Raw genomic sequence first — 16,684 nt, forward strand, 5'->3', positions numbered from 1 at the left:
TAACTACTATTTTATAGCAGTATACTTTAAAAGAAACTAAAAATACCCTTAAAGAAGACTATAAGGCAGGAAACGTTATATTAATTACGGCAGGGAATACACGGCGTGGGATCGCGGCTGCCCCGTAGCGATCCAGTAAAAAAAACGCGTAAAAGAAGTTTATACCTACCGGCTTCGCTAGTTCGAAGTTCGTAACACCGGCGACAGCTCGATAAGAACAGGGCGTTTATTACTATCGACGACGCTCCCTATTAGTAATAAAGGAAAGTATATAGTAGTCTCGCGGAAAAAAAGCCGCCCGCGATTCGATTTAATAGCGAACAATTAAAATAAAAAGACACGCTCGTAAAACCGGCGCGGTACCGTCGCTCCTTTATTAACGTAAAATATTATTATAGTTTTATAATTATAAGCTTACAAATAATATATTAAAACGTCGTAGTATTAAAAGTAATAACGGTATTTACTTTAATTAATTAAAAAGAGTACGATATATTAGTATTATAAAAAATATAAACGAACCCTCGTACGTAGACCGCGTATTACTTAGAGATAGTTAAGTATCGAGTAATTTACGGCGAGGGCCGAGCGGTTATTTATATATATAAACGCTTTAATATTATTAAGTTAAAAACTAAGGCAGGCCTTAATTAGGCTGCCGTTATAATACCGAGGGGAAAAAGTGGCCGCTTTATTATATAATTTATATATTTATTAATTTAAAAAACTTCTCGATAACGAAACCCTTTAAGCGACCTCGATACGACTTCGTACCCCGAGCGATATTTACTTATCGGAAATTTTAATATACACTATCCGCTTTAAAACGTACATGGCAGGAAATCGTACGAAGTAGACAACCTTTTTACCTTTACGAACTAATAAAACTTAAAGCTAGCTACGCTATATAAAGAAATTACGAAACGACGCTACGAATAAAAAGATTCTACGCTAAACCTAGCCTGGGTAATACGAGGAACGATAATTTTATATAAAAGAAACCCTGGCTTAAAAGGTTTTAACTATAGGGCATAAGTCGTTTACGTTAAATTAAAAGCTAACTCGTTACGAAGTAATAAAACGAAAGTAAAAGGATAGAATTAAACGATATTAAATAAAGGGTTAACACGGGCGGAAACCGGAGCACGTTTAACCGATATCGCCGAACTAATAAGCCCGGAAGAGTTAAATTAAACTATCGATAATCTTATAGGCGACCTACGAAAAATTACTGATATAATAGCTTTAAAAAAAAACCCCTATATTAATAAAAGTACGCCCTAGTGGTTACCGGAGGTTTAAAAAGCGTAAACTATAACGAAATAACGATACCGAATTTATTTCGCGGTACTCTCGTAATATACTTAAAATTAATATATTAAGTCGAAAATAAACCTAAAAAGAATCGTTTAAATAGCGAAAACGAAAAGCTAGCGTTATATAGTCGCCGCTGCCTTTTATAATTTTAAAACACTTTAATTATTCGAACGATGGGCCCGATTACGGAGCTGAACGCTACTATAAACAGCGGGAATCCTAAAATTACGACGTAGCGAAAGAGTTATTAACGAAGCGCGAAGCCACAACGAAAAAACTACGCTTTTTTCGAAAAGGTTCTTTTTTAACCTAGAAGCCGACCTTACGGACTTAAATACCGTACCGAACTACGCCCCTAACCTTACCTTTATTGAGGTAGAGGTAACGGTTAAGGAGATAAGAGATATTATTAAATAAACGGGACCTTGGAAGGCTCTAGGGGAAAACTTTTTACCTCCTGGTTTCTTTAAAATGTATAGGGAACCCCTTTTCCGGACGTTAGCCGGCTTAGCGATAGCGAGCTTCCGGTTTACCTATTTCCTTAAACGTTTCCGTACGGCAAAGGTTATCGTAATCTTAAAGCTAAATAAAATAGTAACCGAAAAGCAGACACTTAGTGGATAAAGACTTATTTTATTACTTAGTACGGTCAGGAAAGTAATAAAGACAACTATAAACCGGCGAATTACTAGAATAACCGAGGAATACTCGCTTTTATTTAAAAACTAAATAAAAAACTGAACACAGCGGTTTACCGAGCTGGCTATTTGATTAATTATTAACGTTATTCGTATAACGTAATAATAAAAAAGCGTCGTTTCTCTCTTTTAACTCGATATTAAAAGCGTTTTCGATATAGTTAACCATAAAAAACTAATTGCTATACTCCGCGAGAAGGGACTGCCGGATTAGGTTTACCGATAGGTCGAGAGCTTTATTACGAACAGATCGGTCCATTTTTATTTCGACGGCAAGTCGTTAAAAAGGATTTAGTTCCGCGCTAATATTCCGTAAAGCTCCCTGTTATTACCGATCTTTTTTATTTTTTATATCGTTATATTATACGAGGAGTTAAAAGCGTATAAATAGTTTATTATTATCGGATTCGCGGATAATACGAATTTTATTACCGTAGGGCTAGACTACGTTACGAATTACCGAAACTTAAAAAGAGCCTAGGAGATTTATAACCGTTAAGCACATACGAGAGGGATAGAGTTCGAACTTAAAAAAAACGAGCTTATCTATTTTATTAAAGCGCGAAAAGCTTATACGTTATAGGTACGCCTCGGAAACGCTATTATAACGCTAATAATCTTTACGAAATTCCTCGGCGTTTAGCTTTATTAAAAGCTATAATAGAAAGACTATATCTTAAAAATTAAAGCGAAAATAGCAACTTAGACATTAATTTTTACTAGGCTCGTAACGTTAGTTTAGGGATGTTCGGTACGAAGGGTAAAAGAGCTTTATATAAAAATAATACGTAACGTACTCGTGTACGGAGCGTCGGCTTAATATAGAGTAAGCGATATTAAAAAAGGGCTAGCCTTTAGCTTTATAATAGTCTAAAATTCCTATCTCCGGACCGTAATAAGGGTATATAAAGCGACCCTTTAATACTATTTAGAAATTAAAGCGGTAGTTCCTCCTTTCGACTTTTATTTAAATACGAAAGTAGTTAGTTTCGAGATACGTACGGAGATTACCGAAAAGCTATAACTTTTACACGGCGCTTATATAAAAGCGGTAAAGATTATTAATAAAAAACGTAGCGTAAAGAAAAGGAGATAAAAGAGACCTTAAGGGGCTACTAGCGAAGCCCCCCCATAATTTTATGGCTAAGCGACGCTTAATTAATATTAATTAAATAATAACTAAATGGTTAAACGGTCGAATAAGCGCTTAAAAAGAAATGGGAATAAAAATGGTTCTATACCGTTATTTCGACGCGAGGCCGCCGCGAACTAGCTATAGAGTCGCTACTAAACTAGGGAACGTGCCGTCGTTACGACGATATGCTTAAGTACGAAATATCGGTTTTAATATAAGCACGCACTGGAAGAATAAAGCTTAAATCGTTTTTATTTATTTGTCGGGTTTTAAACGTCCCGACGCTGCTATATAACTACGGTAAAGGACGGGAAATAGCCGAACACTTAATCCTATACTATAAAAACTTCGAGGAAAAATAAAAGCAGTTAATAAAACAATTAGCACCTAGTCCGCTACAAACTCGTCGCGATCTAGCGGCGCTTACTATAAAAAAGATACGGCGAAGGTTATCGCAAAATAGCTTTTACGGACCGGTTAACTGCCGCTATATAAATTAATAATAGAGATTAAAGGACCACCCGAACCTGGATAATCTCTCTTCAAGCCTTAAAGCAAGGGTTACTAGGCTAGTAAATAAAAACCAACATAGTAACGTCGAGCACGTAAAGTAAATTTTACGATATTAGCAGCGTGTATTTTTAGTCCAGCTTCGGCACGGTTTATTACACGAAGAACTAGGTAGATGTACCGAAGGCCTTCGGCATACGGCGTACTATTAATAATAATAATATTTCGATAAATATATTAAATCGTAAACGAAAAGTCGCTACCGCCTCTTAATTCTCAACGGCCACGAAAGCTATATTTCGGCCGAATTCGAAGTATATTACTAAGATAACGATATTATTATTATTAATATGCCTCCTTATTTATTACACTTGCTTTAATTTTTTAATATAGTACTTTATTCGCTTTTAAAACGTGTTTATTCGAAAAAAATCGAGTTATTTATTAAAGCTTTTATAAACTATATTACTAAGCTCGAGTTTTTTATCGCTTTTAAAACCGCGTATTTTATTGTTTTTATAAAAGTTAATATTAAATCTAAATTTAGCGCATCTAATTTAATACCTTATAACTTTAACGAGGTAATTAATAAACTAAATATACGTTTTTAAACGCTTACACTTAACCTATCCCGTCTAGGGACGGCTAATACCTACGACCCTTAAACGCCGTGTAACCCTTAATAAATAATTAAGTACTCTATTTATATTAAAAAAAGGTGTTTACTTATTAAAGAAGTTTTTCGACGCCGATTTTAAATACGGTAGACTAAATAGCGAAAAGTATAACCAAAATAGTTTATAAAATAACCTTTAACGTGGTTTACCACTACGCGACGCATATCACTTGGCGACGCACCTCAATTCAATTCCAATACAATTAAACTTCAACGCGTAATACCTCCACAACCATAATGCCTAATCAATCCCAAGAAGATCGGATAGTTTTAGCAATTCAAGCGACACGAAACGGACCGAATCAAATAAGCCAAAGAGCAGCAGCAAAAGCTTACAACATACCCGAATCAACTTTACGCCATCGAATCCACGGCCGAACTTCAGAACGCGAAATCCGACCGAAACGACGTAAAATAAATCCAACTGAAGAGGAGGTACTTCGCAAGCATATAATTGATCTGGATATCCGAGGGATGCCTCCCGATCTCGCTGGTGTAGAAGATATGGCTAATCTCCTTACCGCGTCGCGCGGCGGCGACCGCGTCGGCAAGCACTGGGTCAGGCGCTTTATCGACCGCAACCCGGACCTGAAGACCAAAATGAATCGTCGGTACGATTACCAGAGGGCTCTTTGCGAGGATTCTAAAGTTATTTCTGCCTGGTTTGCGCTGGTCGCGAATATAAAGGCGAAATACGGGATCGTCGACGAAGACATCTGGAATTTCGACGAGACCGGCTTCATGATGGGCATGATCGGGTCAACACTCGTCGTAACACGCGCCGAGCGGCGTGGAAAGGCGAAGTCGGTCCAGCCTGGTAATCGGGAATGGTCAACGGCGATTGAATGCATTAATTCGCAGGGCTGGTGCATTCCGCCGTTCTTGATCGTTCAAGGCCAATATCACCTCGCGAACTGGTCCCGCGAAACCGATTTACCGGGCGACTGGGTGATCAAGCCGACTTCCAATGGCTGGACCAACAACGAGACAGGCCTAGACTGGATCAAACACTTCGATAAACATACCAGATCGCAGACGAAGGGTCGCTACCGCCTCCTGATTCTCGACGGCCACGAGAGCCACATTTCGGCCGAATTCGAGGCATACTGCCAGGACAACGATATTATCACTATTAGTATGCCTCCCCATTCATCGCACTTGCTCCAACCTCTCGATATAGCACTTTATTCGCCTTTAAAACGTGCTTATTCGAAAGAAATCGAGCTATTTATCAAGGCTTCTATAAACCATATTACCAAGCTCGAGTTCTTTATCGCCTTTAAAGCCGCGCATTTTACTGTTTTTACGGAAGCCAACATCAAATCTGGATTCAGCGCATCTGGTTTAGTACCTCATAACCCTGACGAGGTAATTAGCAAGCTGAATGTGCGTCTCCGGACGCCTACACCTAACCCATCCCGTCCAGGGACGGCCAGTACCTACGACCCTCAAACGCCGTCCAACCCCCAACAAACAACTAAGCACTCTACTTATATCAAAAGAGGGTGTCTACCCATCAAGGAAGCTCTCCGACGCCGATTTTAGATGCGGTAGACCAGATGGCGAAGGGTATGACCAAAATGGCCCATGAAATGACCCTTATGCGCGATAGGATGCATATGCTGGAGGAGGCTAATTTGGCACTTTCTAAGCGCCGGAGAGCCAAAAAGTCGCGAGTCCAGCTTGGAGGAGCCCTTACTATTGAGGAATCTCAGCAGCTACAGGACGAGAAGGCAAAAGGGAAGCGTTCAGCGCCCGATGAAGGTGAAAATGGGGGTTCGTCGAAGCGGAGGGCGACCGGTGGAAGGCGCTGTGGTGTTTGCGGCGAGACAGGTCATAATGCGCGAACATGTGAAAAGGATATAGAATCAAGCGAGGAATCGGATAGCGAGTAGTTTTAATTGATTTTAAGCGTTGTGGTTGAATTAATTTATGTAAAAGGGTCGAGAAGTGGAAAAGGTGCGTCGCCAAGTGATATGCGTCGCGTAGTGGTAAACCACGTTATACGTAATAAAATATATATATTAAAGGAGGCTAATTTAGCACTTTCTAAGCGCCGGAGAGCTAAAAAGTCGCGAGTCTAGTTTAAAAAAGTTTTTATTATTAAGGAATTTTAGTAGCTATAAAACGAAAAGGTAAAAAAGAAGCGTTTAACGCTTAATAAAAATAAAAATAAAGGTTCGTTAAAACGGAGGGCGACCGGTAAAAAACGTTATAATGTTTACGGCGAGATAAGTTATAATACGCGAATATATAAAAAAAATATAAAATTAAGCGAGGAATCGAATAACGAGTAGTTTTAATTAATTTCAAGCGTTATAATTAAATTAATTTATATAAAAGGGTCGAGAAGTGGAAAAGGTGCGTCGCTAAGTGATATGCGTCGCGTAATAGTAAACCACGTTAAGACTTAATTACTTTATAAAGCTTTAAATCGGCTGCCGTAACCGGTGAATAAGTATAGTCCTTTAAAAGTAATATATATAATTAATTAAAATATTTCTAATATAAATTCATTAACGCCTCACGTTAAACCTATATTTATTCTCTAAGTAACGAAGCGATCGAATTACTTAATATTTTAAATACTAACGCTTAAAATAATTATATATCTCCGGAGGTAAAATAAGTAACTATAATAAATAAATATATTTTCCCTTTTTAAAAGAAGGATACTTTAAGGTAAATCGAGGGCTAAAACCTGCCGAATAATCTTAAAAGTAAATATATCCTCTTACTCGAAAAACGGCGAAAAAAGGGGGTAATATACGCGGTAAAAATAAGGTTCTTATTAAAGATATATAGATAGGACTATTAATATAAATGTGATGTAAACCTATTTAAATATATCGTTTAAGCCTTTTAAATAAAGAAGATTATTACGACATCTCGCTTTTTAATAATTTAAACGAAATTATAAACTTATATAACTAATTCGAAGCATTAAACAGTTTAAGAGCTTAAGAGATTATACTTATATATATATTATATTAAGTATAGATTAAAAATTAACGGTAAATGCTTAAAATATACCTCTTATTACTTAGCCCTTATTTACGCTTTTTTAACACTCCGTTACCTACGTTATCGTAGCTTCTTATAAATTAGCCCTTAACTAAATTATAAAATAATCCATTAATTAATTCTAAGCCGCTAACTTTATAACAGTTAAAATAAAAGTTAATTTCTTATCGATCTTATTAAAATAGTCGGAAACACGTATCTTTAACGATTCGTTCTTAAGAGAGAATTAAGAGAAGATAGTATTAGCCTAGCTCGTGATATAAACTTTAATTAACGTAGAGACTTAAAAGGTATAAGAAAGAACCCCGGTATAAAAAGAGATCGTTACGCGGTAATTAAGGGAATAAGCGATATACGGTAGCGGCTAAGAGTAACGAGAGCCTTATACTTTAATTATTACCTTAAGTAAAAAATACTAAGGTAATTATTAACTTACCTTTCTTATAAAGTAATAATTTATAATTTAAATTAAAGGCATTTATAACCACGGTATAAAGTTAGCCTTATATTAATAGTTAGCGATCTATATATTCTTTAATAAAAAATAAATAATCCCTTACTTTTTATAAATAAAGATTAGTTAAGCGAAATAATATATAATAATTTATTATTCTCGCCCGGTTTATATAGCCTTCTCGCGTAACTTTACTTTTATTATAACTAAGCTATAAAATCGCTATTAAACTAACCCTTATAAAAACGCTTATCGTTAAAAGAAATTAACCTAATTTAAGTATATTACTTTTACCCTATAAAATATATAATAACCTTAATAATAGCTAATAACCTAATTAATAAAATACACTTTATAAGGGGTTTTATAATTAACCCTAATTTTTATTTATTAATAATAAAATTAAAAGTATTAAAAGTAATTAAGCGAGGATTAATTTAAATAGTATAGAACTTTAATTATATACTAATAATAATACTATTTAAGAACGTTAAAAGCGTTCTAGGTAAAAGCGAGGTATAAAAATAGGTATTACTTAAATTTTAATAGAATATAATTAGCGGCACCGAGGTTTACAGTAATTAAATAAGGCCGGTCTATCGAAACCTCCTTAAATATCGGTCCGTTTAAATTTAAGTTAAGGGCGGTATCTTAATTAATAATATTAAGGTTAATACACCGCCACGGCCTTTTTATTAATCTATAAACTAACTTTTTATAAAACTCGTTAAAAAGAATATAGAAACTATTTACTTAGCTCGTAATCTAAGCTTACCTACCTTTAAAAAACGAATCACGTATTATATATCGCCTATCGGCTAGACATATTATTAAATATTATTAAACCCTTTTTAACGGGGACTTAAAAATTCGCAATAAAGACGGAGATCGATTTAAGCTTCACCTATTCACTTTAATCCGTTGTCTTTTTAAGTTAATTAAAGGCCGAGAGGATATATAATAATACTATATATATCTTTAACGTAATTACACGCTTACTAAAGGTTTTATTCTTTTAAGCTCATTCGTTAATACCTTTAAATTTTCTCATTTATAAAATCTTAAAACGGCTAAGACACTTTAATTAATATTTAACTATAAAGCTTTTAAATATAAATATTTAATAGAAAGAATTGTTAAATAAAGGATTAAACTAATTATAAAATTACCTATTAATCTATTACCGATTATAAGAACCCCTTAATAACTTTCTATTCTTTAACTTACATAGTTTAAGACCTCCCGGCCGCCTTTTTAATAGATTTATCCTATATTTAATGCGTTAAGTTTTATATTTATAAAATCGAGACTACGCTTTAAATTTCGATTCTTAAAAACCACATTATAAGTACCGGGTTCTTTCTTTATTAGCGATTATATTTTAATCTATTCGTTAAGCTTATTAACTATATAAAGTCACCCGAGGGATAGTAGCTTATTTAGCCCTATTTCGATATTCGTCACGGATCGTTTAATATTAATCGGCTTATTATCTCCCTACTTATAATACATTAATTCTTTTATTTTTAAAGCATTAAAAATAATTATAAAAAAATATACTCGAGCGTTAATTACCTTAAATATTTCTATTTTCTATTCCACGGCGAAGAAATTCTAAATATATAATAAATAATCGTAAACTATCTTCGCGCTTTTAATTCATTAATCCTTAAAGGCTCTATATTTTTATAAAATTATAACACGTAAAATAAGTTAAAGGGTAATAACGTAAACCTAGTCTTAAAATAATTCTAAAAAGGCTATATTTAAAGTAACTCGGTTAAAAAAGCTTTTTATAAAACGATTACAGCTAGCTATATTTCTTAATATATATAATATAAAATTTATTTATTTAATATATAACTATTAAAATTTTATAAGCTTAACGATCTTTTATAAATCTAAACACTTTTATTAATCCTTTTCCCTTTTATCCTATAAACTTTCTTCACTTTTCGGCGGTTTAAAATATTTTAATCGGTAGTACCCGATAATTATTATTTATTACGATTACAGCCTTATATTACTAATATAAGCTATTTATATACTTTTTTATAACACTAAAAACTCGCTAATACTCGGCTTTACGTTTTTCCCTTAACGATTAAAAATAAACTAAGCCTTAGCCGTAATAATTCGTTTACCTTATAGCTGCCTATTTTACTAGGTCGTTTTAAAGGAAGCGAACCACATTGTTTATAAAAGCCGTATTTAAGTCTTTAAATTTCTTCCCTCTCTTACCGCCCCGACTATAAATAGCGTTGCATTATTATAGTACTTAACCCTCGAAGCTTTTACTATACCTCTTAATTTCATTAAATTTAATATGCCCGATTAAAAAGAATCTATATAAAACCTATCCACGAATATATATAATTCCTACTAATTAATTTAAACTTAATATTAATTAATATACTATTTATAGGCCGAAACACCTTCCTCTTAATAACTCCTATTTAAAAGCCGAGAACCCTAGTAATAACGCCCACTTTAATAAAACGACATAGATTAAAAAGCTATATAATTTAAATACGCCGGGTTCTAGCCTATTATATAAACGTAGAAAAAAGGATTTAAAGCTATAACTTAAGACTAAACTCATCGTTTACCTTTAAATAATTACTAAAATAAAAGGAATCTATACTAGCTTAATTATAGTGAAATTTAAATACATTAAAGTTAATATAGCGTAAAAAACGTAAACGAATACTAAGCTAAATAACGAGTAATAATAAGCCCTTATCGCTTTACATTATACTTTACTTTATAAGCACTATAATTTCTTTTTAGCCTCTTAATATTCGATAACGAGCTTATCGTTATAAAAACTTAAGGCTAAATATTATATACTAAAAAAAATATAAAAACACAAGATTTATACCTTCCTTAAATTACTAAAGTATTATTTACCTACCTCCTTAAAACATATATTAATATTTATTTACCTCGCCTACTCGATAATAACACTCCTTTATAAAACCGTCCCTACTTTTAAAGCGACGTAAATAAAATACCTAAGTAACCTCGATCGGTATAAAATAGCGATTAAAAATAATAATTTACGAGATCGAAAAGTCTAAACTTCCGTGTCATAACGTTAATACTTAAAAGCCTCCGATATCGTCCTAAAAACTAGTCGATTATACCATTACCTCGCCATCCTGGCACGCCCGAACGTACTCCAGCAGCTGTTTTACTATTCAAAAGCCCTTTCCGCTCCGGAGCCCTTCGAATCGGCCTGGGTATCGATCATGACTCTCTTTGATCCGTTGCTGGGTTCTGATAGCCAACGCTCGCGTATCTTGCCCATCGACTTTCCACAGGCAGGCTGGATGATGACCCAACAGGATGTAACATTCATGCACGGCCACGCCGACTTGAGTTGATCTGAGGGAAGGGGACAAAAAGGAGAGGACGAGGGAGGGGGTATGTGTTTCGGACAGACTATAAAAGACGGTCGTCCCCCCAATGCTATATGTCTGCCTTTCTCTTTCTTTCCACCAATTCGCAAATCTGCTCTGCTCCAAGAATATTAAAATGTCCTCATTTATTTATCCCCCACGAAGCTGCGATTACGAAGCATATAACCTGCTGTTAGCTATGGACCCACGACAGTACAGTAGTGTGCCCGCGAATCCATGGACGAATTTCTTGTGTTATGGTCTCCTCGATCCTAAACTTTTTATCGACTTCGGAAGCGAAGCTGATGTTGAAAACCCAGCCGTTGTATCGCCATTATTTGAAGATGCGGTGGCAGGCTGTGACGGTTGCAAGTCGTTTGACGCTGGGTTTTGTCTTTGCCATGGAATCTACGAAGGCTTTACTCAAGCAAACTCGGTCGAGGGCTTACTTTGGGACGAACTACTCAACTCTTTCCAGCTTCCCCAAGTTCCAGGATCGGTCAGTGACGCACAGCCCCTCGTCTCTACGAACGAAAATTCAACGACAGCCTCACCTAGGCCGTCAACACCATGCTCCCCTTTCTCCACTGGCTTGCAAAAGCCGACAGACTCATCGCGTCTGGTTGAAGAGGGAAACCATTATATGACAGCCACCCAGAGGCCCCTTATCGCAGAGCCACCCGCAACTTTACTAACAAACTATGCCAACCATCGGGTAGACAGTGCCACGCCACTGGATACCGATAAGGGAGGCAGCCCAACCCTCCGACAGAGGTGGCGAGAAGTCCTTGCCCGAAGAGGAAAGCAACACAGTTATACTTAGAGACCTCGCCTAAACGAGCGAAACAAGGCACACAGGAAAGCACTGCTAGGAGCGGATTCAATCTTCGCCTTGAACAAGTGACTGTTTATGCCGAAGGCGGAATGAAGCATTTGAAGTGGGATAAGCGTCGCGGTGTATGGATCGACACGTTAAAGGCTTTCAAATTGGAGGGTGAACGTCTTAAATGCCATGTACTGGGGAATTTGTCTAGTTCCTCGTTACGGTTGCGGCCAAATGGTCTTTGGTTTCCGATAGATGTCTCTTGGGATGATGTTGCAGAGCGTTTCATCGGATCGGGTTCTATGAACAAGAAACGGGTCAGTTTTGGGAAGGATGGATTATCCACATTGTTCAGCAATCCGAGTGTCAGTGTGGTTTTCGATAATTAGGCTATAGGTAATTAAGTACATTGTTTTTCGGGTCAAAGCTACTACCAGTGGCACTGTGTTCCGTTACAGCTCTTCAGAGCCGCTTCGCCTCCATATACTGTAGATCCTGACTCACATTCACATTGGCTTTACTAGGGGCGCCCTCATCGACGGATGGCGCCCTTCTGCCTGCCAACAGAGAAGAACTTTTATTTCACTTCACCTCATGCGCCTGTAGCTTCAGAAGGGACGCAGCCCTCAGAGCCTGACATCCAGGAGAGGACCCCCAAACCAGAGCACGGTGGGTTCTTGGACGTGTGCTACACGCCGTCATCGAAGTCCAGCGGTAAGGTGAGGTCGTTGGCCTTCTCGTGCCAGATTAGAGTCAGGACCACCAGAACCCTGGTGATCGCGTCGGAGATTCTGTCCGTCCTGAAGAGAGTCGGTATGACACCACGCAGAGATTGGGTAGTGAGGTGTGAGGGTGTGTGTGCGATAACCAGCCAGAGAGGCGTGAAAGCGATGGTCGACGCGTGGAAGAGGTACTCGGAGATCAACATGCCCAGTATCCACGTCTTCGAGTCGGTCAGGGTAGTCGTGGTGTCCACAGCCCAGGGCGTGGTGGTCAGACCGGTGAGGTGGAGGAGTGTGAGACGCAGAGACTCAGACGCCTACGACTTCGTGTTCGAGGGACCGTACCTAGACAGCATGACCGTCCACTGCACGGACACCATGAGATACGCCAACCTGAGATTCCCAGATCCAGTCGAAGAGCCTGAGCAGTACATGTCCGCCCTGGCATTGATGGTGCCGTTCGGGGCCTGGAAGGCTGAGCCTAGGTTGAACCTCGGGGTCCAGATGATGAGGCAGGGTCTGTCCCTCACTCCAGTGAAGGGCGACGCGACCATGGTGTCCATGGGCAACAACGCACCCCTAGTAGTGACGCCGATAGTCAGTATCATAACGAGCAGATCGACCGACACCAATCCAATGGTGATGCCCGGTAGGAACATGGTCACCGCGTTCGTCAACAGAACCCTCAACATGAAGGACGCCTGCACCGTATCGAAGGAGTTCGCCGAATCAGGGTGTTTTAGCTGGAGGGGTTACATCGACTACCCGCTGCCCAGGAACGCCGGGTACGTGAGAATCGGAATGACGGTCAAGGACCAGTATTGGTGGGCCCCATCGGTTGAAGGGGTGATAGTCGATATCAGGATGAGTAAGGTTGGTGATTCGATAGCGGTGATCTATGTCGCGTCCAAGGAGCTGATGGTGGGTGACAAACTCGGCAACTACCACGGCATCAAGTTCACGGTGGGAGAGCTGATACCTTATGAGACCACGGTGACTAGCATAGTTCCTCAAGACGAGATGCCCACCCCCGTTGACACGGTGACCGGCAAGAGCTTCAAGCCCAACCTGCTGATCAGCACCAAGAACATCACCCGGGGTCTAGGTGGTCAGGTTAGGGAGATGGCGGCTGCGACCTCTATGTTCGAGTCTATCGAGGCGTTCAGGACCAAGGATATGGACAAGACCAGGAGACCCATGGTCCTCTTGTTCGACGATCAGAAGAAGGTGCAGCCCAGGCTGCCAACCGGGTACCTCAAGATGAAGGGGAAGAGGTTGATGATCACACAGGTCGATGGGACCAAGAGGGAGGTGAAGGCGTCCTATGGCATCGCCAGGATGATGCAGTTGAGACACATAGCCGCGTTGAAGCACCACTACCCGTCCGCCAGCTACACGTCATCGTCGGTCCCGAGGGGGGAGGTACAGACTGGGAACACCCAGATTATCTGAGGGCGAGTTGTTGGCCATGCTGATGAGAGATTGTCCAGCTAGTGTCAGGGACGCCATCATCCAGGACGGGCTCGTTGTGTTCACCTCGTGTTCTGGTTGTGATTCGACTATAGCCGGGTGTGACTGCTACTTCCCGAAGCCGCCTTCCATCGAAAAGATGACTAGATACTCGATGCTGGTTTTGTCCATCTATGCTGAGGTGGCCTCGATGAACCACCCGGATATGTCCCCGATCGGCCTGAGGTTCAGAACACGTACATGATGACGGCCCTCTCCATTATCGACATCGTATTGGCGTCGACCCCTGACCACAACTCGGGCATCGCGTCCTTGACTAAAACCAGCCCCGGCACCGATGATCTACTCAGATACGGCTCGATGTACGTAGACTTTCCGAACTTGTCCTCCACACAGGCGGTGGGACCCCTCCTCTGACCCTTGATCCTCATGGTCACCATCCCGGATCCGACACCCCCTGCTGACATCGAATCGTGGACGAATCCACACCCGAACAACTGGACACCCTCTATCCTCAACCGATTGATCACCGAGATGTGATACGAGATGCTGAAGGGGAAGACGGCTGGCACCCCGGCCATACACATGGTCCTGGTTGGCATGGTTCTGCTGATGAACTCTTCGGACTTGCACTTGGCCCAGAGGACGGTATAGGGCCTCTTGGAGATGGACATCACCTGGGTGTTGAAGGGGGTGTTGAAGTCGTAGGGCATCACGGCGAACCTCTTGGTGTGCTTGGTGAGAAGGGTGTCGTCGATTTCCGGGTCTATGGCTATGTACGACATCTCGCTTGTCATCATCTGTCTCCACTCCTAGAAGCGACCGGCACCGAATATCACGATCACCCTCTTGGTCTTGTGGGCCTGGTCTGGGCCATGGTGTACAACCTCTCCCTCATCGAGAAGGACATCGATGTGATATCCAGTAGGGTAGCGCTGACGTTCGGATCCTTCGTGGCACTGGCTACGGCTCTCTTCACCACGTCCATGGAGTTGGGGACCTTCTTGGCAACTCTCATCCTCGGCATCACTATCTGTATCGATCCGCTGGTCCGGTTCTTGACCACGTCCATCTCGTACACGGCGTTCTCCTCCATATTGGAATCGGCATCGGCTATCGGTATCATGGTCCCGCCATCTATGGCACACATCTTCCCGTCGAGGCACATCAGATCTACGGTCGGCATCTTCAGTCTCATGGTCCTGAGTTTGTTGACCAAGACGACCCCGTCGTTGGGTGTTGGTTCGAACCTGAGCTGGGCTGGCGTTGGTGTTGTATCCCAGCACCTTCTGTAGATGAAACCCGGGTTGGCCCTGGTGATCGGACACCTCCCCAAGTACAGCTCGTCACTCGAGAGGGTTCTCCCATCAACCGCCAGCGTCCCTATGTACACCAGGCTGCCGTCGATCAGCATCTCGGCCACAACCACATCGGGTCTCTTCGTCAACTGGGGCATGAAGTCATCCGAAATCGTCACCATGCAGGACTGGACGGTCAACACCGGATCAGTCGTCGTCACCACATAGCCGAAGTCGTAGCAGAGCACGTACACCTTCACGCCATCGGCCTTGGCCATCCTCACGCCTTTGTACCCGTCCATGGTTGGGACATCAACTACCACGTGGTCTTTCGACCTGATATCGGACAAGAAGTCGATATCGATGATCTTCGCCATGGACTCCACGCATCCGACCATACCCACCGACAGGGCCACTATCCTCCTCACGATGATGTTCGAAGGCTCATCTTCCACCTCAAACTCACAGGCATACGATGGTGTGTCACCGCTTCTATATCTTCTGGCTGTGATGGTCACGTTGATGTAGCCGTCTTCGGTTGAGTTCATCACCTCGAGTCTGGTCGATATCTCGGTCATCCTTACGTCGTAGATCGGATCCTTGATCCTACCCTCGAAGCCATACTCATCGGACATGGCGAGTGTGTACCCGGGGACTATAACGTACCTGGACCTGCTGATCTTCACGACCGACTCGCCGTTCGACCTCTTTCTGATCTTGGCGTTGGTGTTCGCGTCTCTGCCTGTCCACCAGATACACCCGATCTCCCTAACCTCCTTCACGGTGGCGTTTGTGAACAGACCACTCTCCATCCTCTCGAACAACACCTTGGCCAGATGAGCATCAAGTCTGATCTCCACCTCTCTGACCGGGATCTTGGCTATCGAGTCGACCATCACCATGTTGGGGTTCGGGCTGGGCAGTAGCAGCATCGTTGTGTTGTCGAGTGTCTTGATGTGTTCGGTGGTCAGTGCGATCTTCCTCTTCATAGACTCGAACAACTCGGTGGGGTCCCTACATCTACACAGAACGGGCTCGGGTGGTTCATTTAGACCTATGCGCCTATGCTCGAACCTGGCGGTCTTCGGATTCCTGCTCTCGCCGCAGTTCTCGCAGATGTCGGGGTTCGTCTTGGTCTCCATCATGATGGTGATCA

At 40.7% G+C, this 16,684-nt stretch overlaps 3 protein-coding genes across 3 annotated transcripts; 1 reads left to right on the top strand and 2 right to left on the bottom strand.

The window, feature by feature from the left end:
- Nucleotides 1–11,351: 11,351 nt before the first annotated feature.
- PG986_014679 (uncharacterized protein) lies at nt 11,352–14,212 on the top strand (the record flags this gene model as incomplete). The annotated part of the gene is made up of 3 exons (XM_066850901.1): nt 11,352–11,989; nt 12,088–12,355; nt 12,563–14,212. The coding sequence occupies 3 exons, from the start codon at nt 11,352–11,354 to the stop codon at nt 14,210–14,212; spliced, it is 2,556 nt and encodes an 851-aa protein (XP_066693139.1).
- A 245-nt stretch (nt 14,213–14,457) lies between these two features.
- Nucleotides 14,458–15,015, bottom strand: PG986_014680 (uncharacterized protein; the record flags this gene model as incomplete). Its single annotated transcript, XM_066850902.1, has 1 exon — nt 14,458–15,015. One exon carries the CDS (start codon nt 15,013–15,015, stop codon nt 14,458–14,460), a length of 558 nt encoding a protein of 185 aa, XP_066693140.1.
- A 56-nt stretch (nt 15,016–15,071) lies between these two features.
- Nucleotides 15,072–16,673, bottom strand: PG986_014681 (uncharacterized protein; the record flags this gene model as incomplete). Its single annotated transcript, XM_066850903.1, has 1 exon — nt 15,072–16,673. One exon carries the CDS (start codon nt 16,671–16,673, stop codon nt 15,072–15,074), a length of 1,602 nt encoding a protein of 533 aa, XP_066693141.1.
- Nucleotides 16,674–16,684: the final 11 nt, after the last annotated feature.

Source organism: Apiospora aurea, assembly GCF_038362705.1.
Source record: "Apiospora aurea strain CBS 24483 chromosome Unknown utg000010l_segment0_segment0, whole genome shotgun sequence".
Taxonomy (NCBI): Eukaryota; Fungi; Ascomycota; class Sordariomycetes; order Amphisphaeriales; family Apiosporaceae; genus Apiospora; species Apiospora aurea.